The sequence below is a fragment of the Thamnophis elegans genome, chromosome 12, assembly GCF_009769535.1.
Source record: "Thamnophis elegans isolate rThaEle1 chromosome 12, rThaEle1.pri, whole genome shotgun sequence".
In the NCBI taxonomy this organism is placed as follows: domain Eukaryota; kingdom Metazoa; phylum Chordata; class Lepidosauria; order Squamata; family Colubridae; genus Thamnophis; species Thamnophis elegans.
The window spans coordinates 54162157-54178505 of NC_045552.1; the positions used below are offsets into that span (position 1 = coordinate 54162157).

A 16349-nucleotide genomic window follows, 5' to 3' on the forward strand; every position below is an offset into this window, starting at 1 on the left:
CCAGGAAGGTGTACAGGACAAGATAAAAAAGGAGTATCAGACCTGAAAGAAAGAGAAGAGCTATTAACTGATAACCTTGTGATTGGTGCTCAATTGCTGGTGGTTTTCAAGAAGGCACTGAACCGCCATTAGTCCGGAAATAATGTCCATTTGTCTGTCGGTTTATATTCGATTTCTGCAGGGGTCCATCTCAGCTGCAGAAATGAAATATAAATAAATATTTGGGTGGGCGCTCATATCGAATCTCCAGCTCAAGCAAGGGCTGGTCTAGAAGACCTCCAAGGTCCCTTCTAACGTTCTCATTCTATGTCCCAGTTGGGAAGAGAACTGTGTGCTTTCTCCCTGCCTCCTGCACTTGATAAAGCACCAGAAGGCAGGATTAGAAGCAACAGAGGGAAACTAACGAAGGAGAGAAGCAACCTCAAACTAAGGAGAAATTTCCTGACATTTAGAACAATTAACCAGTGGAACAACTTGCCACCAGAAGTTGTGAGTGCTTCATCACTGGAGGTTTTTAAGCAAACACCAAAGAACCGTTTGTCTGAAACGGTATGGGGTCTCCTTGCTTCCGCAGGGGGTTAGACTAGAAGACCTCCAAGGTCCCTTCCAATTCTTATTATTCTATGTTCCAGTTGGGCAGAGAACTGCGTCCTTTCTCCCTGTCTCCTGCACTGATAAAGCACCTGAGATGCAGGACAAGAAGCAATGGATGGAAACTAACCAAGGAGAGAAGCAACCTCGAACTAAGGAGAAATTTCCTGACATTGAGAACAATTAACCAGTGGAACAACTTGCCTCCAGAAGTTCTGAGTGCTTCATGACAAGGAGGTTTTTCAGAAGCGATCGAAGAACCATTGGTATAAGATCTGCTGCTTGAGCAGAGGGTTGGACTAGAAGACCTCCAAGGTCCCTTCCAACTCCGTTATTCTGTTATTCCGTTAAAGGCTTCATCTCAGGGGAATATAAAGCCCAGGTCTTTTTTCCTTTAAAAATAATACCAATAGTACTAATAATAATAAGGCCAGAAAGTAAATCCTGCAGACGGTGCTTGTTGTATTTTGATTTCCCAGCAGGGACTCAAATGCATTTTCCAGGACTGGCTCGGAGCACAGCTGTGACTTTTGGCCTCTGCGTTCCTGAGATGTTTACATTACGGGGAATTTTGAGTTCTGGGAACAAACCGTCTGGCCTTGGGGACAGGACATGGAGGGAGGGGGGAGCTGCTGGGGTGGGGTGGGGGAGAAACAAAACTTAATTTGGACCCCAGGAGCTAATTTGGCGTGGGGTCAAGAAGGGCCAGGAGGGAGCCTCTCTTTGAACACAGCGATGGAAAACTGGCATGGCAGGAGGACCAGCGGGGAAGCTGCTGGCAAGGCATGGAATGGCTCACGCCGGCACGTGGAATTTGGATACGGCGAGTCCCCGACTTGCGACCACCAGAGCACCCACCCACCCATTTCTGTCGCTAAGCAAAACATTTCGGGGTGAATCTTGCCTCACTTTCCTTGCCACGGTTGTTCGGTGAACCCCTGCCGTTGTCTGAGTAGGGCATCCTCAACTTACGACCACATCCGGCTCCCCGTCGGTCGCTATGTGAGACTTTTGTTCCGTGAATTCCCTCCCCCCCCGTTTTATCACAGTTTACAAGTGAAGCCCAGTGGTTGTGAATGCAGGCAATCCTCAACCTACGAACACAACGCCCAACAACGGTCGCTAAGTGAGACATTTGTTCAGTAAATTTTCCCCCCTCCCCCGTTTTACCAGAAAGTCCAGTTGCCTCTTGAAAAAAGCACCTTTGGGACAATCATGATCAGGATAATTGAGAATCTCCATAGCCACAGTTCCTTAGTTCCTAGCCTGATGTACTTAACTCTGCTTTTATTATATATACATTTTAAGCTATAGTCAGCTGCATTTTTACAGCACGCTAATAAGAGAACAGAATAACAGAATTAGAAGGGAGCATGGAGGTCTTCTAGTCCAACCCACTGCTCAAACAGGAAACCTTATACCCTTTCAGACAATACCACTTAGACAAATGAAGCGGTATATGTCTAAGTGGTATTGCCCTTCCTTCCTTCCTTCCTTCCTTCCTTCCTTCCTCCCTCCCTCCCTCCCTCCCTCCCTCCCTCCCTCCCTCCCTTCATTAGAATGCAATACTTCAGGCTAATTATGCCAACTGCCAGGGGTTCGATCCTGACCAGCTCAAGGTTGACTCAGCCTTCCAACCTTCCGAGGTCGGTAAAATAAGGACCCAGATTGTGGGGGGCAAAATGCTGACTCTACAACCACTTAGAGACGATTGTAAAGTGGTATATAAGCCTAGGTGCTATTGCTATAGTGCTATTAAGGACAATTTTCCATTTTTGTTTTCAAATTTTCAGTGAGCAGCAAGGGCATTTACACCCCTTTCTACACACAAACACACACAAGGATGACGAAAGGAGAGATGCTCCAGTTGTGCTCCCAGAGCTACAACAGATTTCCCTTTCAACCTACACCACTTCAGACAAACGGCTATCCCACATCTTCTTAAAAACTTCCAGTGTTGGAGCATTCACAACTTCTGGAGGCAATTTCTGTTCCACTGATTCATTGTTCTCACTGTCAGGAAATCTCTCCTTATTTCTAGAATGGGTTTTTCCTTGATTAGTTTCCACCCATTGCTTCTGGTCCTGCCTTCTTGATGCTTTGGAGAAGAGCTTGACTGCCACTTTTTTGGGGCAGACCCTCAAGTATTGGAAGACTGCTATCATGTCCCCCCTAGTCCTTTTTTTTCCATTAAACTAAACACACACAATTCCTGCAACCGTCCTTCGTATGTTTTAGCCTCCGGTCCCCTAATCATCTTGGTTGCTTTAGCCATAAACAAAGGCTAGAATTTTGGCACTCGGTATCTTAAACCGAAGTTGCAACCTACAAACGATGCTTTTAAACGCTGTTATTTCAGCTCAGTATGTGAACTCACACATTTTATTAAGACAGATGAAGCAGACCAAAAGGTTTGCCATAATAGATGGGCTTGTCTCTGCTGGTGTCGCAGGAACAAATTAATAATATCTGCCTAACTGAAATAAAGGAGATGCAGTGGCTCAGTGGCTAAGAGGCTGAGCTTGTTGATCAGAAAGGTCGGCAGTTTGGCGGTTCGAATCCCTAGCGCCGCGTAACGGAGTGAGCTCCCGTTACTTGTCCCAGCTTCTGCCAGCCTAGCAGTTTGAAAGTATGTAAAACATGCAAGTAGAAAAATAGGAACCATCTTTGGTGGGAAGGTAACAGCGCTCCGTGCGCCTTCGGCGTTTAGTCATGCCGGCCACATAACCAGTAAGACGTCTTCGGACAGCGCTGGCTCCCCTTAGAGTCAGGAACGACTAGCACATATGTGCAAGGGGAACCTTTACTTTTAACTGAAATAAATGGCAATTTTGCTCCATATTTATTCCTCCCTGGATGGATCCCTGGTGTTAAACTGTAAATGTTACGTTTCCCATTATTAAAAAAAAAGAAAGCAACCTCGTGCAAAAGGATGCACCATTGATACAACATTAGAATAGAACAGAATAACAGAGTTGGAAGGGACCTTGGAGGTCTTCTAGTCCAACCTCCTGCTTAGGCAGGAAACCCTACACCACTTCAGACAAATGGTTGTCCAACCTTAAAAACTTCCTGTGTTGGAGCATTCACAACTTCTAGAGGCAGGTTGTTCCACTGATTCATTGTTCTAACTGTCAGGAAATTTCTCCTTAGTTCCAAGTTGCTCCTCTCCTTGATTAGTTTCCACCCATTGCTTCTTGTTCTACCCTCCAGTGCTTTGGAGAATAGCTTGACTCCCTCTTCTTTGGGGCAGCCCCTATTGGAACCCTGCTACCATGTCACTCCCTAATTCTTCTTTTCATTAAGCTAGACTTTCGTCCTTATCTTAATGGGAAATAAATGACGAACGATCATTTTCACTTACTCCAACTCCGAGCGGACCGGCCCAAACATTCCCTGGTCTCTGGATTCCAAATGAAAGTTTTAATTTCTTTGATCCTTTGGCCTCGGGTTTTTTTGTCCATCCTCCGTTCTTTCTTTCGCTCCTCTTCTGCATCCAGCTGATGTGTCTCTTCATCCTTATTTCCCTGGAATGATGACAAAACAAACCAGCGCGCACACCATGAGCAAAACTTTGCTTGTTGTTTTCGTTTTTTCCTCCTCTCCCCCCGGGCTCCCCCGCCACACACTCCTGTTCCATCATTCCTTCCCAGTAAAATAATTCCATTTGTCAGAAATAAGCACCAATGGCTTTTTAATCTCCGGAGTCAAGGGGAAAAGTTTCCATTGTGTCATCGTTGCTCCTTATCAAATCTTTTCACAGAGTGCGGAGAGGTTTTTATATATATATATATATATATATATAATTTGTTATTTTTATTACATAGACAACACATACACACAATAATAACAAAACACACACACACACACACAAAATAAAAACCATCATCACATACAGCATGTCGTTTGGTTACAGGTGTTTTAACATTTATCATTCTTATACATTTATTATTTCATTTAATAGGTTATAATATACAGTTTGGGTTGCTTCGTTTACCATCCCTTCTTCCTGTTGTAACACCACCTTATTTTCCCTTTCTTTTCTCCCTCCCTCCCTTCTCTACTTTCCTCCTTCCTCTTCTCCTTTCCCTTCCTTCTTCCTGTACCTTTCTCCTACTCCTGCTCTTCCTCTTCCCCTTCCTACCCTCTCTCCTCCTCTTTCTCTCTTTTCCATCCTCCTCTCCTTACCTCTTTCTTTCCACCCTCTCTCCCTTCTCTACTTTCTTCCTTCCTCCTCTCCTTCCCTTCCTTCTTCCTGTACCTTTCTCCTACTCCCGCTCTTCCCCTTCCCCTTCCTACCCTCTCTCCTCCCCTTTCTCTCCTTTCCATCCTCCTCTCCTTACCTCTTTCTTTCCACTCTCTCTCCCTTCTCTACTTTCCTCCTTCCTCTTCTCCTTTCCCTTCCTTCTTCCTGTACCTTTCTCCTACTCCTGCTCTTCCTCTTCCCCTTCCTACCCTCTCTCCTCCTCTTTCTCTCTTTTCCATCCTCCTCTCCTTACCTCTTTCTTTTCACCCTCTCTCCCTTCTCTACTTTCTTCCTTCCTCCTCTCCTTCCCCTTCCTTCTTCCTGTACCTTTCTCCTACTCCCGCTCTTCCCCTTCCCCTTCCTACCCTCTCTCCTCCCCTTTCTCTCCTTCCATCCTCCTCTCCTTACCTCTTTCTTTCCACCCTCTCTCCCTTCTCTACTTTCTTCCTTCCTCCTCTCCTTCCCCTTCCTTCTTCCTGTACCTTTCTCCTACTCCCGCTCTTCCCCTTCCCCTTCCTACCCTCTCTCCTCCCCTTTCTCTCCTTTCCATCCTCCTCTCCTTACCTCTTTCTTTCCACCCTCTCTCCCTTCTCTACTTTCTTCCTTCCTCCTCTCCTTCCCCTTCCTTCTTCCTGTACCTTTCTCCTACTCCCGCTCTTCCTCTTCCCCTTCCTACCCTCTCTCCTCTTTCTCTCCTTTCCATCCTCCTCTCCTTGCCTCTTTCTTTTCACCCTCTCTCCCTTGTCTACTTTCTTCCTTCCTCCTCTCCTTCCCCTTCCTTCTTCCCTTAGCTCTAGAGTGGGGAGAGGTTTTAAAGAGAAAGTGTGAGAACACTTGGGCAGCTCAGGGGTTGCTGAATAACCGAATAACGAGGGCAGGTGGACCTACATAAAAGTTTGGGGTGGGGTAATTGGATCCTTTAGCCCGAAGAACTCAAATGAGCAACCGTTTTCTATGCTTTACTTTGCTTATTTCCAGCGCTACTCAACTAGAAAAATCCTCTCTCAATGGCGAGGAAGAAGGGGAGGAGAAAGACTGTGGGGTCCTTGGTGCTCTCTGAAGGTTTTGGGTTATTTGTCCTGCAGGTGTTTTATTGCTCGACAAGGGAACACCGTCAAGGGCTGAAGGGTGATGTTGGCTAGCACTGATGAGATAACCTAGTAGGGTAATGAAACGTCTGCCAGCAAATAACCACGCTCAGAGAGCAACCAAGGACCACACAGCCTTCCTCTTCCTCCTCCTCACATTCCCTGCAAACCCGACTCTTTTCTGTCACTGATGATACACTTCATCCAATAATGAAATATCTGCAAACAGACAACTAAGCTCAGAAAAGACAAAGGAATGTGCTCTACATGGGGTACTTGAGAGACCGCCTGCTGCCAATTACCTCCCACAGACCCATTAGATCTCACAGGGTTGGCCTCCTCCGGGTGCCATCTACTAGCCAATGCCACCTGGCTACTACCCGGGGGAGGGCCTTCTCTGTGGCAGCTCCGGCCCTCTGGAATGAACTCCCTGCAGGGATTCGGACCCTCACCTCTCTCCAGGCCTTCCGAAAAGCCGTCAAAACCTGGCTTTGCCGGCAGGCCTGGGGGTGATGAGTTCCCTCCCCTCTCGACATGTATGGTTGTGCGACTGTTGTTTACTTTTATTATTTGTATTTTGTCTTTTATGTTCCCCTTTTTCTTTCCCCTTGAATTGTTCGCCGCCCTGAGTCCTCCCGGAGAAGGGCGGCATACAAATAATAAAATACAATACAATACAATACCCTTGAAAAGCGTTCGGAGACTGCAACTAGTCCAGAATGCAGCCGCGCGAGCGATACTGGGTGTACCTAGATACACCCATGTTACACCTATCCTCCGCGAGCTACACTGGCTGCCTATTGGTCTCCAGACGCAATTCAAGGTGTTGGTTATTACCTTTAAAGCCCTGCATGGCTTAGGACCAGCATACCTGCGAGACCGCCTACTGCCACACACCTCCCAACGGCCGGTAAGATCCCACAGGGTGGGCCTCCTTCAGATGCCGTCAGCCAGACAATGTCGGCTGGCGGCTCCCCGGAGGAGGGCCTTCTCTGTGGCTGCCCCGACCCTTTGGAACGAACTACCCCCAGAAATCCGGACCTCGCCCACTCTCATGGCCTTCAGAAAAGCTGTCAAGGCCTGGCTATTCCGGCAGGCCTGGGGCTGTTGACTTCATTGTTGAGGTCCAGCCCCGACTGAAATGAATGTATCTGTGTCGTTTTTTAACTTGTCTATTTTATTTTTATTTTATTTTTTTCCCCTCTCTGTAAGCTGCCCGGAGTCCTCCGGGATTGGGCGGCCTATAAATAAAATTAAACTTCAAACTTCAAAGGAATGCACCTTGCTCCTCCTTCGTCTCTTCTCCTCCCCCACCTCCGCAAACCTCATTCCCTTCTAGCATTGATGGTGTTAACTAGCTGGGTAATGAAACGTCTGCAGGCAAACGACCAAGCTCAGAAAGCACCAAGGACCCCATAGTCATCCTCCTCCTCCTCCTCCTCCCTGAAAACCTCACTCCGTTCCATCACTGAGGATGTTACCTAGTTGGGTAATGAAATGTCTGCAAGAAAACAAGCAAGCTCAGAGACTTCCTGGGAGGAGCCTGCTGGTGGTGGTAGCAAAAAATCAGCTGCCTCCGAATTCCTGGCTACGTACCTGTTTAGAGGATCTTCCATCTGACGTCTTATCAGGTTTTCTTATCCTTCAGGCAAGAAGGAAAGAAGAAACTGTTTTGCTGGCAAATGCTCTTCGATTTTTGCAGCTTTTGTGCTTGCAAGGAAAGGGGGGCTAGCCCAAGGCAGAACGGCTGTCCGTGCTGGGAACTTCAAACTGCCTTGTGCAGGACAAAGTAGGTCTCCCCCACTCTGTTCAAAGTTTTGTTTGATTTAATCTTATCACGAGCTGAATCCGTTTGCGTGGACAATAATTGTTTATCAACATTTTAGCTTCTTTTCTTTTTCTCCTCCGAAAAATTATTTACTTAGAGGCTTTTAAAATGGCGCCGAGCAGGCTGGTTTCTCCAGTAATAACGAACACTTTTTGTTAATCCTCACAAGAATTCAAAACAAAAGAGATTGCTTATCATATGTTTTGGTTTCACAATAGAAGAATTTTACTCCTTCATTAACCTTGCTTATCTGGAAGTTAAATGGTGATGAATCTGCTGAATGGTCTTGTTACAATGTTTACTCACTGAAAGTTTTGCCAAGCCTTAAACTTCAAAATAAAAGCCCCTTTACTTAAAGCTGCATATTCAGGCAATAGAGTTTTATTAACTGCAGGCAGATAAATTTTGAAATGGCCTCAAAACCAAATATTAACTTGAAGTCATCACCCTCTACTTCCAGGGGCACATCCTCAGTGCCTGGCACAAAGCTGCAGCCTCCGCTTCCTACGCCCCCTGCTGGGGATGTGTTAACGAAAGAATTTTTCCTGAGTAATCTAAGCGAGGCTCTTAATGCACAGACAATTAAAATGGAAGATAAGTTTAGAGATAATAGAGAGGTGGTAAAGCAGGAGAGAAAAGAGGAAATAAAAGAAATGAAAGAAGAAATTAAAAGTGAAATAAAAGGACTTAAACAGGAGCTGTATGAGAAATTTGATGCTAAGGTTGATAAAATTAGAGACGACATGCTGAGTCTTGTAACTGTATTAACAGAACATATTTCTGGAATGGAAGATACTCTAGAGGTTCTTAATGATGCCAATGCTAACTTGACATTGAAAACAGAGGTGGTGGAACAAAAAGTGGAAAATGCTGAAAAAGAAATTATTATGATACAGTACCGACAAATGGAGTTCGCATTAAGAGTAAGGGGGCTGCGTGAGGAGAAACAGGAGAACCTGAAACAGATCCTATCAGAAGCTTTTGACCGCCTGATGGGAAGACCAGGGACCAACCAAGACTGGCAAATTGACAAAGCTTACCGCGTTAACTCCTGGCTGGCAAAGCGGAAGCAGCTTCCTCGAGACAAAGCGGAAGCAGCTTCCTCGAGACATAGTTATATATTTTACTACAAGAGAGCTTAGAAATATGGTACTGCAAGCGTCTTATAACACTAAGCTTCAAATTGGCGGTCAAGACCTGGCTGTTTTGAAAGAGATACCACCTCAAATGTTAAGAGCCAGGAGAGACTACGCTTTTTTGGTCGAAGAACTCAGAAATCGTCAGATACAGTATAGATGGGATGCACCATTTGGCATCATATTTACATTTGATAAGCAAAGGTACCGCCTCAACTCTGTATGGAAAGCCCGAGATTTTTATTATAATATATTGAAGGCCGACACCCTGCACCATCTGGACCTAGAGAAAGACCACAAGAAGGACAGGATAGACAGCAAACTACACAACCACCAGACAAGATGGAGCATCTCTCTTTTCTAGAAGTGCAAGGTGCTATGGAACCAAGACCTAGCCGCATGACTACTAGACGTATGGAGAAACAAGCTAAAAAGCAACAGCATCAACAATCATCGGCCATCGATCAAGGAACTACAATAACAAATCTGGAAGCAGTGGGAGGAGCTAGACCTAAGGTTAAACAGGCCGTGCAGGAAGCTCTAAAAATGCTTCAACCAACCAAAGATGACAACTAAGATTTTAAAATGGAATGTCAACGGACTGAATTCTCCACAGAAGAGGAAGAAAATATTTCATTATCTCAAACAGTTTAAGAACGATGTAATTTGTTTGCAAGAAACTCATATCAAGTCAACTGATCAAAAATATCTGATCAACTCAAAACTTGGTCAACATTTTGCAGCTTCTGCTATGGAAAAGAAGAATGGTATAGTTGTATACTTAAGAAAAGATATGAAAGCTGAATTAATAGAAGCAGATCCCTTCGGAAAATATATTGCTTTAGACTTAATCTTAGAAGGGAAAAAGACATTACTTTTGGGAATTTATGCTCCCAATCAACAGCAAGATAGATTCTATAGAAATCTTCATGCTAAATTAGTACAGTGGGACTATAGTTCCTGTATACTATTGGGTGACTGGAATGGAGTGATAGACACTAAGAGAGATAAGAAGATTTCCTGCCTAAATGCCAAGATGCGAGCAAAGTTACCCAAATCTTTCTTTGACATTATGGATGATTTTGAATTGAGAGATATTTGGCGAGAAAGAAATGCAGAGGAATATGACTTCACTTTCTTCTCGGACAGGCATCAATCCCTTTCAAGGATTGATTTTATTCTAACCACTAATGATTTGCTTTCTAGGGTCAAGAAAACAAAGATTGCAGCTAGGATCCTTTCGGACCATAACCCAGTTTGGATGGAGTTGGGAAGGGTAGTGCAGGCAAGAAGGTCTTGGAGATTGAATGAAAACTTATTTAGATATGAAAAGTATATTAATGATTGTAAAAAATTACTATCTGAATATTTTGTTTTGAATATGAATAAGGGTACATCTATGGAATTTGTATGGGACGCAAGCAAAGCGTATATGAGAGGAGTTTTGATGAATATAAATAAAACACATAGAAATAAGCAAGGGTTAAAACGAACAGAACTGGAAGAGGAAATTAAGAGAAAAGAGCTGGAGTTAACAATGAACCCAGACGATACAAAGGTTAAGGAAGCTATTAACATATTAAAATCTCAATTTGACATGTTGATCTCTGACCAGGTAGCTACTAATTTATTATATGCAAAACACAATACTTTTTGTAATGCAAACAAACCTGGCAGATGGTTAGCTTATCAGATTAGGAAAAAAAGGAAAACTCGAATATATCTAAACTGATTTACAGAGGGAAGGAGGTGTTTCAACAGGAAGAGATTCAAAAGGCTTTCTGGGAATTTTTTACAGAACTGTATAAAGGGGATAAAATTAATGGTTTAGACATAGACAAATATTTAGACAAAGAGAAAATACCTTCAGTTAGAGAAGAACACAGGCAAAAATTGGATCAACCAATAACCTCGGGGGAAATCCTGCAGGTAATTAAGCAATTAAAGTCAGGGAAAGCACCAGGTACAGATGGCTTGACAGCGGTTTACTATAAAAACTTACAGTTAGAAATGGTAGAACCTCTTAGAGAATTATTTAATATGATTCAAACGGAAGGTAAAGTCCCTCCATCTTGGAAGACAGCGTTTATATCTTTGATACCTAAAGAAGATCAAGATACTACTCAACCCAAAAATTATAGACCTATTTCATTACTGAATGTAGATTATAAAATTTTTACTAAAATATTAGCAAATAGGTTAATGTTGGTCATTCAACAATTGATACATACGGACCAAACAGGTTTTATACAAGGGAGACAGATGAAAAGTAATGTCAGATTAATTATTAATGCATTAGAATATTTGGGAAAGAACAACCAGATCCCTGCTGCGTTTATATTTTTGGATGCTGAGAAGGCCTTTGATCGAGTTAACTGGCAATTTCTGCTGAAGATACTGCAAAAAATGCAGATAGGAGATAATTTTTTACAGTCAATTAAAGCAATATACCAACAGCAAACAGCACAAATCATAGTCAATGGAAGTTTAACAGATTCTTTTCAAATTGGAAAAGGTACAAGACAGGGCTGTCCTTTGTCCCCATTATTGTTTATTATAACTTTGGAAATATTGTTGAATAAAATACGGGGCTTGGATGGTTTAAAAGGGATCAAGATTAGGCAGCAAGAATATAGAGTCCGCACTTTTGCAGATGATTTGGTCATAATATTGGAACAACCGCAGGAATCCAGTATGGTTTTAATGAATACGATTAATCAATATGGTCAAGTGTCTGGCTTTAAAATAAACTTAGGAAAAACCAAAATATTAGCTATAAATATGAATATTAAACAAAAGGAAGAATTAGGAGTGATGCTAGGATGTGAGGTAGTTTAAAAAGTCAAATATCTTGGAGTTAACATTTTAACTTCAAATGGGAAATTATATAAGCATAATTATGAACCACTTTGGCATAGCATACAGACAGAGATGAAAAAATGGGAGAAATTGCACTTATCTTTGCTGGGTAGGATAGCGGCAGTGAAAATGAACATTTTACCAAAATTTTTATTTCTTTTCCAAATGTTACCTATACTTAAAAAAGATGCGAACCTTTTAGAATGGCAGAAGGGTATCAACAAATTTGTGTGGGCAGGAAAGAAGCCGAGGGTAAAGATGAAAATAATGCAAGATGTACGTGAGAGAGGAGGATTGAAACTACCTAAATTAAAACTATATTATGATGCAGTGGCTTATCTGTAATTAGTGATTGGACTCATTTAACCAATGATAGAATATTGAATATTGAGGGACACGATCTGGTATTTGGTTGGCATGCTTACCTGTTATTCAACAAAAAATTGGATAAGAATTTTAAAAGTCATATTTTAAGAAATGCTTTATTGCGGGTTTGGAAGAAATACCAATATAAATTAAATGACAAGATACCCATGTGGGCAATTCCTAGACACGCAATTGAAAATATGAATACAGCACAAAAACAGGACAGAATTACTTACAGACAGCTTCTTACCTCGGAAAGGGGGGTATTACAATTAAAATCTTTAGAGGTATTAAAAGAGGAGAAGGTAGTTCAAACATGGTTCCAGTATGGGCAATTACAGGCTAGGTGGAAAATGTCTTAATGATTGACAAATGATGACATATTTGTGTTTTTTTTTTAAAGAAAAATAAAAAAGTTCTGAAAAAAAAAAAAGAAAACAAGCAAGCTCAGAGAGCATCAAGGACCCCACTGTCGTTGTCGTCCTCCTCCTCCTTCTCCTTTTCCTCCTCCTCTTTCTCCTCCTCCTCCTCCTCCCATTCTCCTCCTCTTCTATTCAACAAACCCTACTACCTTCTAGCACTGATGATGTTAACCAGTTGGGTAACAAAACGCCTGCTAGCAAATAGCCGAGCTCAGAAAGCGCCAAAACAACATAGTATTTAAAGGAAATCATAACATCCTTTCAGACAAAGACATGAGCTGCTGTTGATTGGAGCAGAACAAAGCCGCCTTTCCAAAGGGTTAACTGCAGTGACACCCCCTCCTCAAGGAGCCACTTCATCCCCCTTCCTCCTCCTCCTCCTCTTCCTCCTCCTCCTCCTCCTCCTCCTCCATCCCAGAGATGGAAATGCTGGTGAGTCATTTACCAGTATCGCTACTGTCCTTTTTACCAAAAAGAGCATTATTCTGAGCAGAGCTCACAAGGTAGCTATCAGTGGTGGGTTTCAAAATATTTTGGAACCTACTCTGTGGGTGTGGCCTCTTGTGTAGGAGTGGCTTGCCAGCCATGTGACCTGGTGGGAGTGGCTTGCCGGCCATGTGTTTTCTCTCTCTCTCTCTCTCTCTCTCTCTCTCTCTCTCTCTCTCCTTCCTTTTGTCTCTCTGTCCCTTTTTTCTTTTTTTCTTTCATCTCTCACTCTTTTTCTTTCTTTTTTCTTTCTTTCTTTCTTTCTTTCATTCTTCCTTTCTTTCTCTTTCTCTCTCTCTGTGTGTCAGTCAGTCAGTCAGTCAGTCAGTCAGTCAGTCAGTGTGTGTGTGTGTGTGTGTGTGTGTGTGTGTGTGTGTGTGTGGCTGTGGTGGGTTTCAAAAAATTTTGGAACCTCTTCTGTAGATGTGGCCTGCTTTCCGGGTCCACTGGTGGAACCTCTTCTAACCGGTTCGGTAGATTTGACGAATCGGTTCTACCGAATAGGTGCAAACTGGTAGGAACCCACCTCTGTAGCTATGCAGGTATTAATCTAGCAGCAGGGACAATTGATGGAGATGATGGGAGGAACACAAGCAGCCCTCCACTTCGAACAGATCATTTGAAGCTATAGCGGCACCGAAAAAGTGACTTACGACCGTGTCTCCTGCTTATGGCCATTGCAGCCATCCCCATGGGCACGAGATCAGAATTCATACGCTTGGGAGATAATTAGGAAGGCACCGGATTGCGCAGAAATGGACAGACTTCCATTGAAGATTAAACAGAAAGAAGACACCGGATATTATCAAACACGGAACTTATTCTACCAGTGGTTGCGGGGAAAAGAGGTGGGGAATAAAAAGGGAATCTGTAGTGCTAAGCCAATTAACTCAGACAACACGACGTTTGTTAAGCACGAATGTAAACAATAGAAAATTAATAAAACTTTTCTTTTTTAATTCAGACAATTGGCAACTAACTGGTATTTATGGCAGTTACCGCATCCCAGGGTGATGCCATCCTCTTTTTCGCCCTTCTGACAAGCTAAGTTCAACGGGGAAGCCCGATTCCTTTCACAGCCATGTTACAAACTTCACGGCAGCAGTGCTTCACTTAACCACGGCGGCGAGAAAGGGCGTAAAAGGGGGCAAAATTCACTTAACAGCTGTCTCGCTCGCTTACCACCGAAATGTTGGGCTCTGCGGTGGTCCGTACGTCAAAGTGTTTTCTACGCATGGCAAAATGGTTATAACCGTCCACAAGCTGCAATTAAGGGGATCACAGAATACAAGCCACTTCGTAGCACATCGATATCCTGGTCCAATCTAGGCTATTTGGGGTAATAGATTGCTAGGTACATAGAGATGAAGATGGCTGCCAAAAACCCAATTTAATTTTACCCATGCTGTCATCCCACAAACACTGGCGTTGCAATTTAGGACACACGTTCCTGCAATTAAATTTCCTTGAAAACTCTCAGTGTGGCACAGGGAGGGAAAGGTTCCTTAGCCACTTTGGCTTGCAAACCATGGTTTATGTCACAACCTGTTGTGCACACTCCGGCGAATCATGTTTCATTCAATTGTACGGTTAAACAAACCCCAGTTTAATGTGACGCAGGAATCTAGAGAGTGAGTGAGTTATTTGGGGTTTGTCAAAACAAGCCGATGGTGCCCAAAAATACTTGGATGGCACATACCCTTCCGGGAAAGAAAGCTTGAGTCAAACCATGTTTAAATTGTCTTCTTAAGTCCATGAAGGCCCAGTTTATTATATGTCTCAATGAAATTGGCCATATTAATCAGTGGAACAACTTGCCTCTAGAAGTTCTGAATGCTCCAACACTGGTAGTTTTTAAGAAGATATTGAATAGCCATTTGTGGTGTAGGGTTTCCAGCCTAAGCAGGGGGTTGGACTAGAAGACCTCCAAGGTCCCTTCCAGCTCTGTTATTCTATTTTACTATTGTATTCCATTATCCCCTGTTCAAAACAACATCAATCAACCACAACTTTTCTATTCTTCAACAAACGATTCCATCTGCCTAATGACACCCAATCCTTCGTATTTTCCTTTCTCCTTCTAAATATTCCAAATCATGGGCATCTGCTAAGCCCATATAAAGCTGGTTAGTGCAGTTTTGGCACAGGTCTCCATCTATTAAGTTTAGCAATGTGGGGGGCAACCGGAAGAGAATCAACACCGGTGGTGAAATCCAATTTTTTTTTACTACCGGTTCTGTGGGCGTGGCTTGGTGGGCGTGGCAGGGGAAGGATGCTGCAAAATGTCCATTCCCATCCCACTGCTGGGGGAAGGATACTGCAAAATCCCAATTCCCTCCCCACTCTGGAGGGGAGGATGCTGCAAAACCTCCATTCCCACCCCATTCCGGGGCCAGCCAGAGGTGGTATAATTTACCTGTTCTCCGAACTACTCAAAATTTCCACTGCCGGTTCTCCGGAACCAATCCGAACCTGCTGAATTTCACCCCTGATCCACACCCAGTAAGGTTAACTTACCGGGATTTGGAGTTGGATCGCGAGAGGATCTTTGGAAGCTGCAGAGATGTCGTTGGTAGCCATGGCTTTGTCAAAATGAAACAAAACGAAATAAAAACGCAAAAGGGGGGAAATAGAATTACTAGGATGACGCCAGCTCCAGAATTAAAGCCACGTCTACTTGGGCTACAAAGTTCAACCGAGGTTCTTTTTCAAAACCAGCCTCGCGTCTAGAAAGCAGATTCGGGGTCTTTCTGCTGGGAATGTGGGGAGAATCCCCCCCCCAAAAAAACGGACGGTGGAAACTTTGAGACTTCTTTGCTGTCAGCCCCAGGTGCCAACTGTTGCTCTTTCAACGTTGCCCAGGGGGAGAAATGCAAGTTGGCCAGCTGTCAAGAACCGGGATGGCTTTCCTCTGATAAGTGACGTCGTGCAATTCAAGGCTAAATAAGAGTTCGGGGACCTGTCCATCAAAGACCATTGAGTCTGCAGGAGAAGGAGGAGAACTTTTTCTAAAACAAAGCAGACCCATCCTGATTCTCTTTAAGCAAGCCCCAGATCCAGTTTGTAGAATGTTGTGACACTGTTGGACTTGAATGGAGAGCAGAGACTGTACAAGTACCAAACATGTTCCTGTCAGTCATGGTTAGCTGGACGGGACCACGGAGAGTTTGCTTGATTGCTCTCGAAAGTTCAGGGAATCAGATTTGGCTATATTTATCCCTCTGTGCTCATTCAGGCTGGGCGGATGGGATTCTGCGGGGTCAGTTTCCCAGCTGTCTAAGGTTCCACAAATCATCGGGAAGAACCTCCGAGGAGAGCCGGAGGCCT

The 16349-nt window shown here is 43.6% G+C and overlaps 1 protein-coding gene across 1 annotated transcript in view; it reads right to left on the bottom strand.

Moving 5' to 3' along the window:
- Positions 1 to 15602, bottom strand: part of ATP1B4 (ATPase Na+/K+ transporting family member beta 4) — a 24310-nt gene extending 8708 nt beyond the window's left edge. Inside the window, exons 1-4 of the mRNA XM_032228547.1 lie at positions 15540 to 15602; positions 14205 to 14285; positions 3956 to 4118; positions 1 to 42 (exon numbers count right to left, since the gene is read on the bottom strand). The exon at positions 1 to 42 is cut by the window's left edge and continues 87 nt beyond it. Of these exons, the coding sequence (XP_032084438.1) occupies positions 1 to 42; positions 3956 to 4118; positions 14205 to 14285; positions 15540 to 15602 (349 nt within the window). The remainder of the gene's footprint in view (positions 43 to 3955; positions 4119 to 14204; positions 14286 to 15539) is intronic.
- Positions 15603 to 16349: the final 747 nt, after the last annotated feature.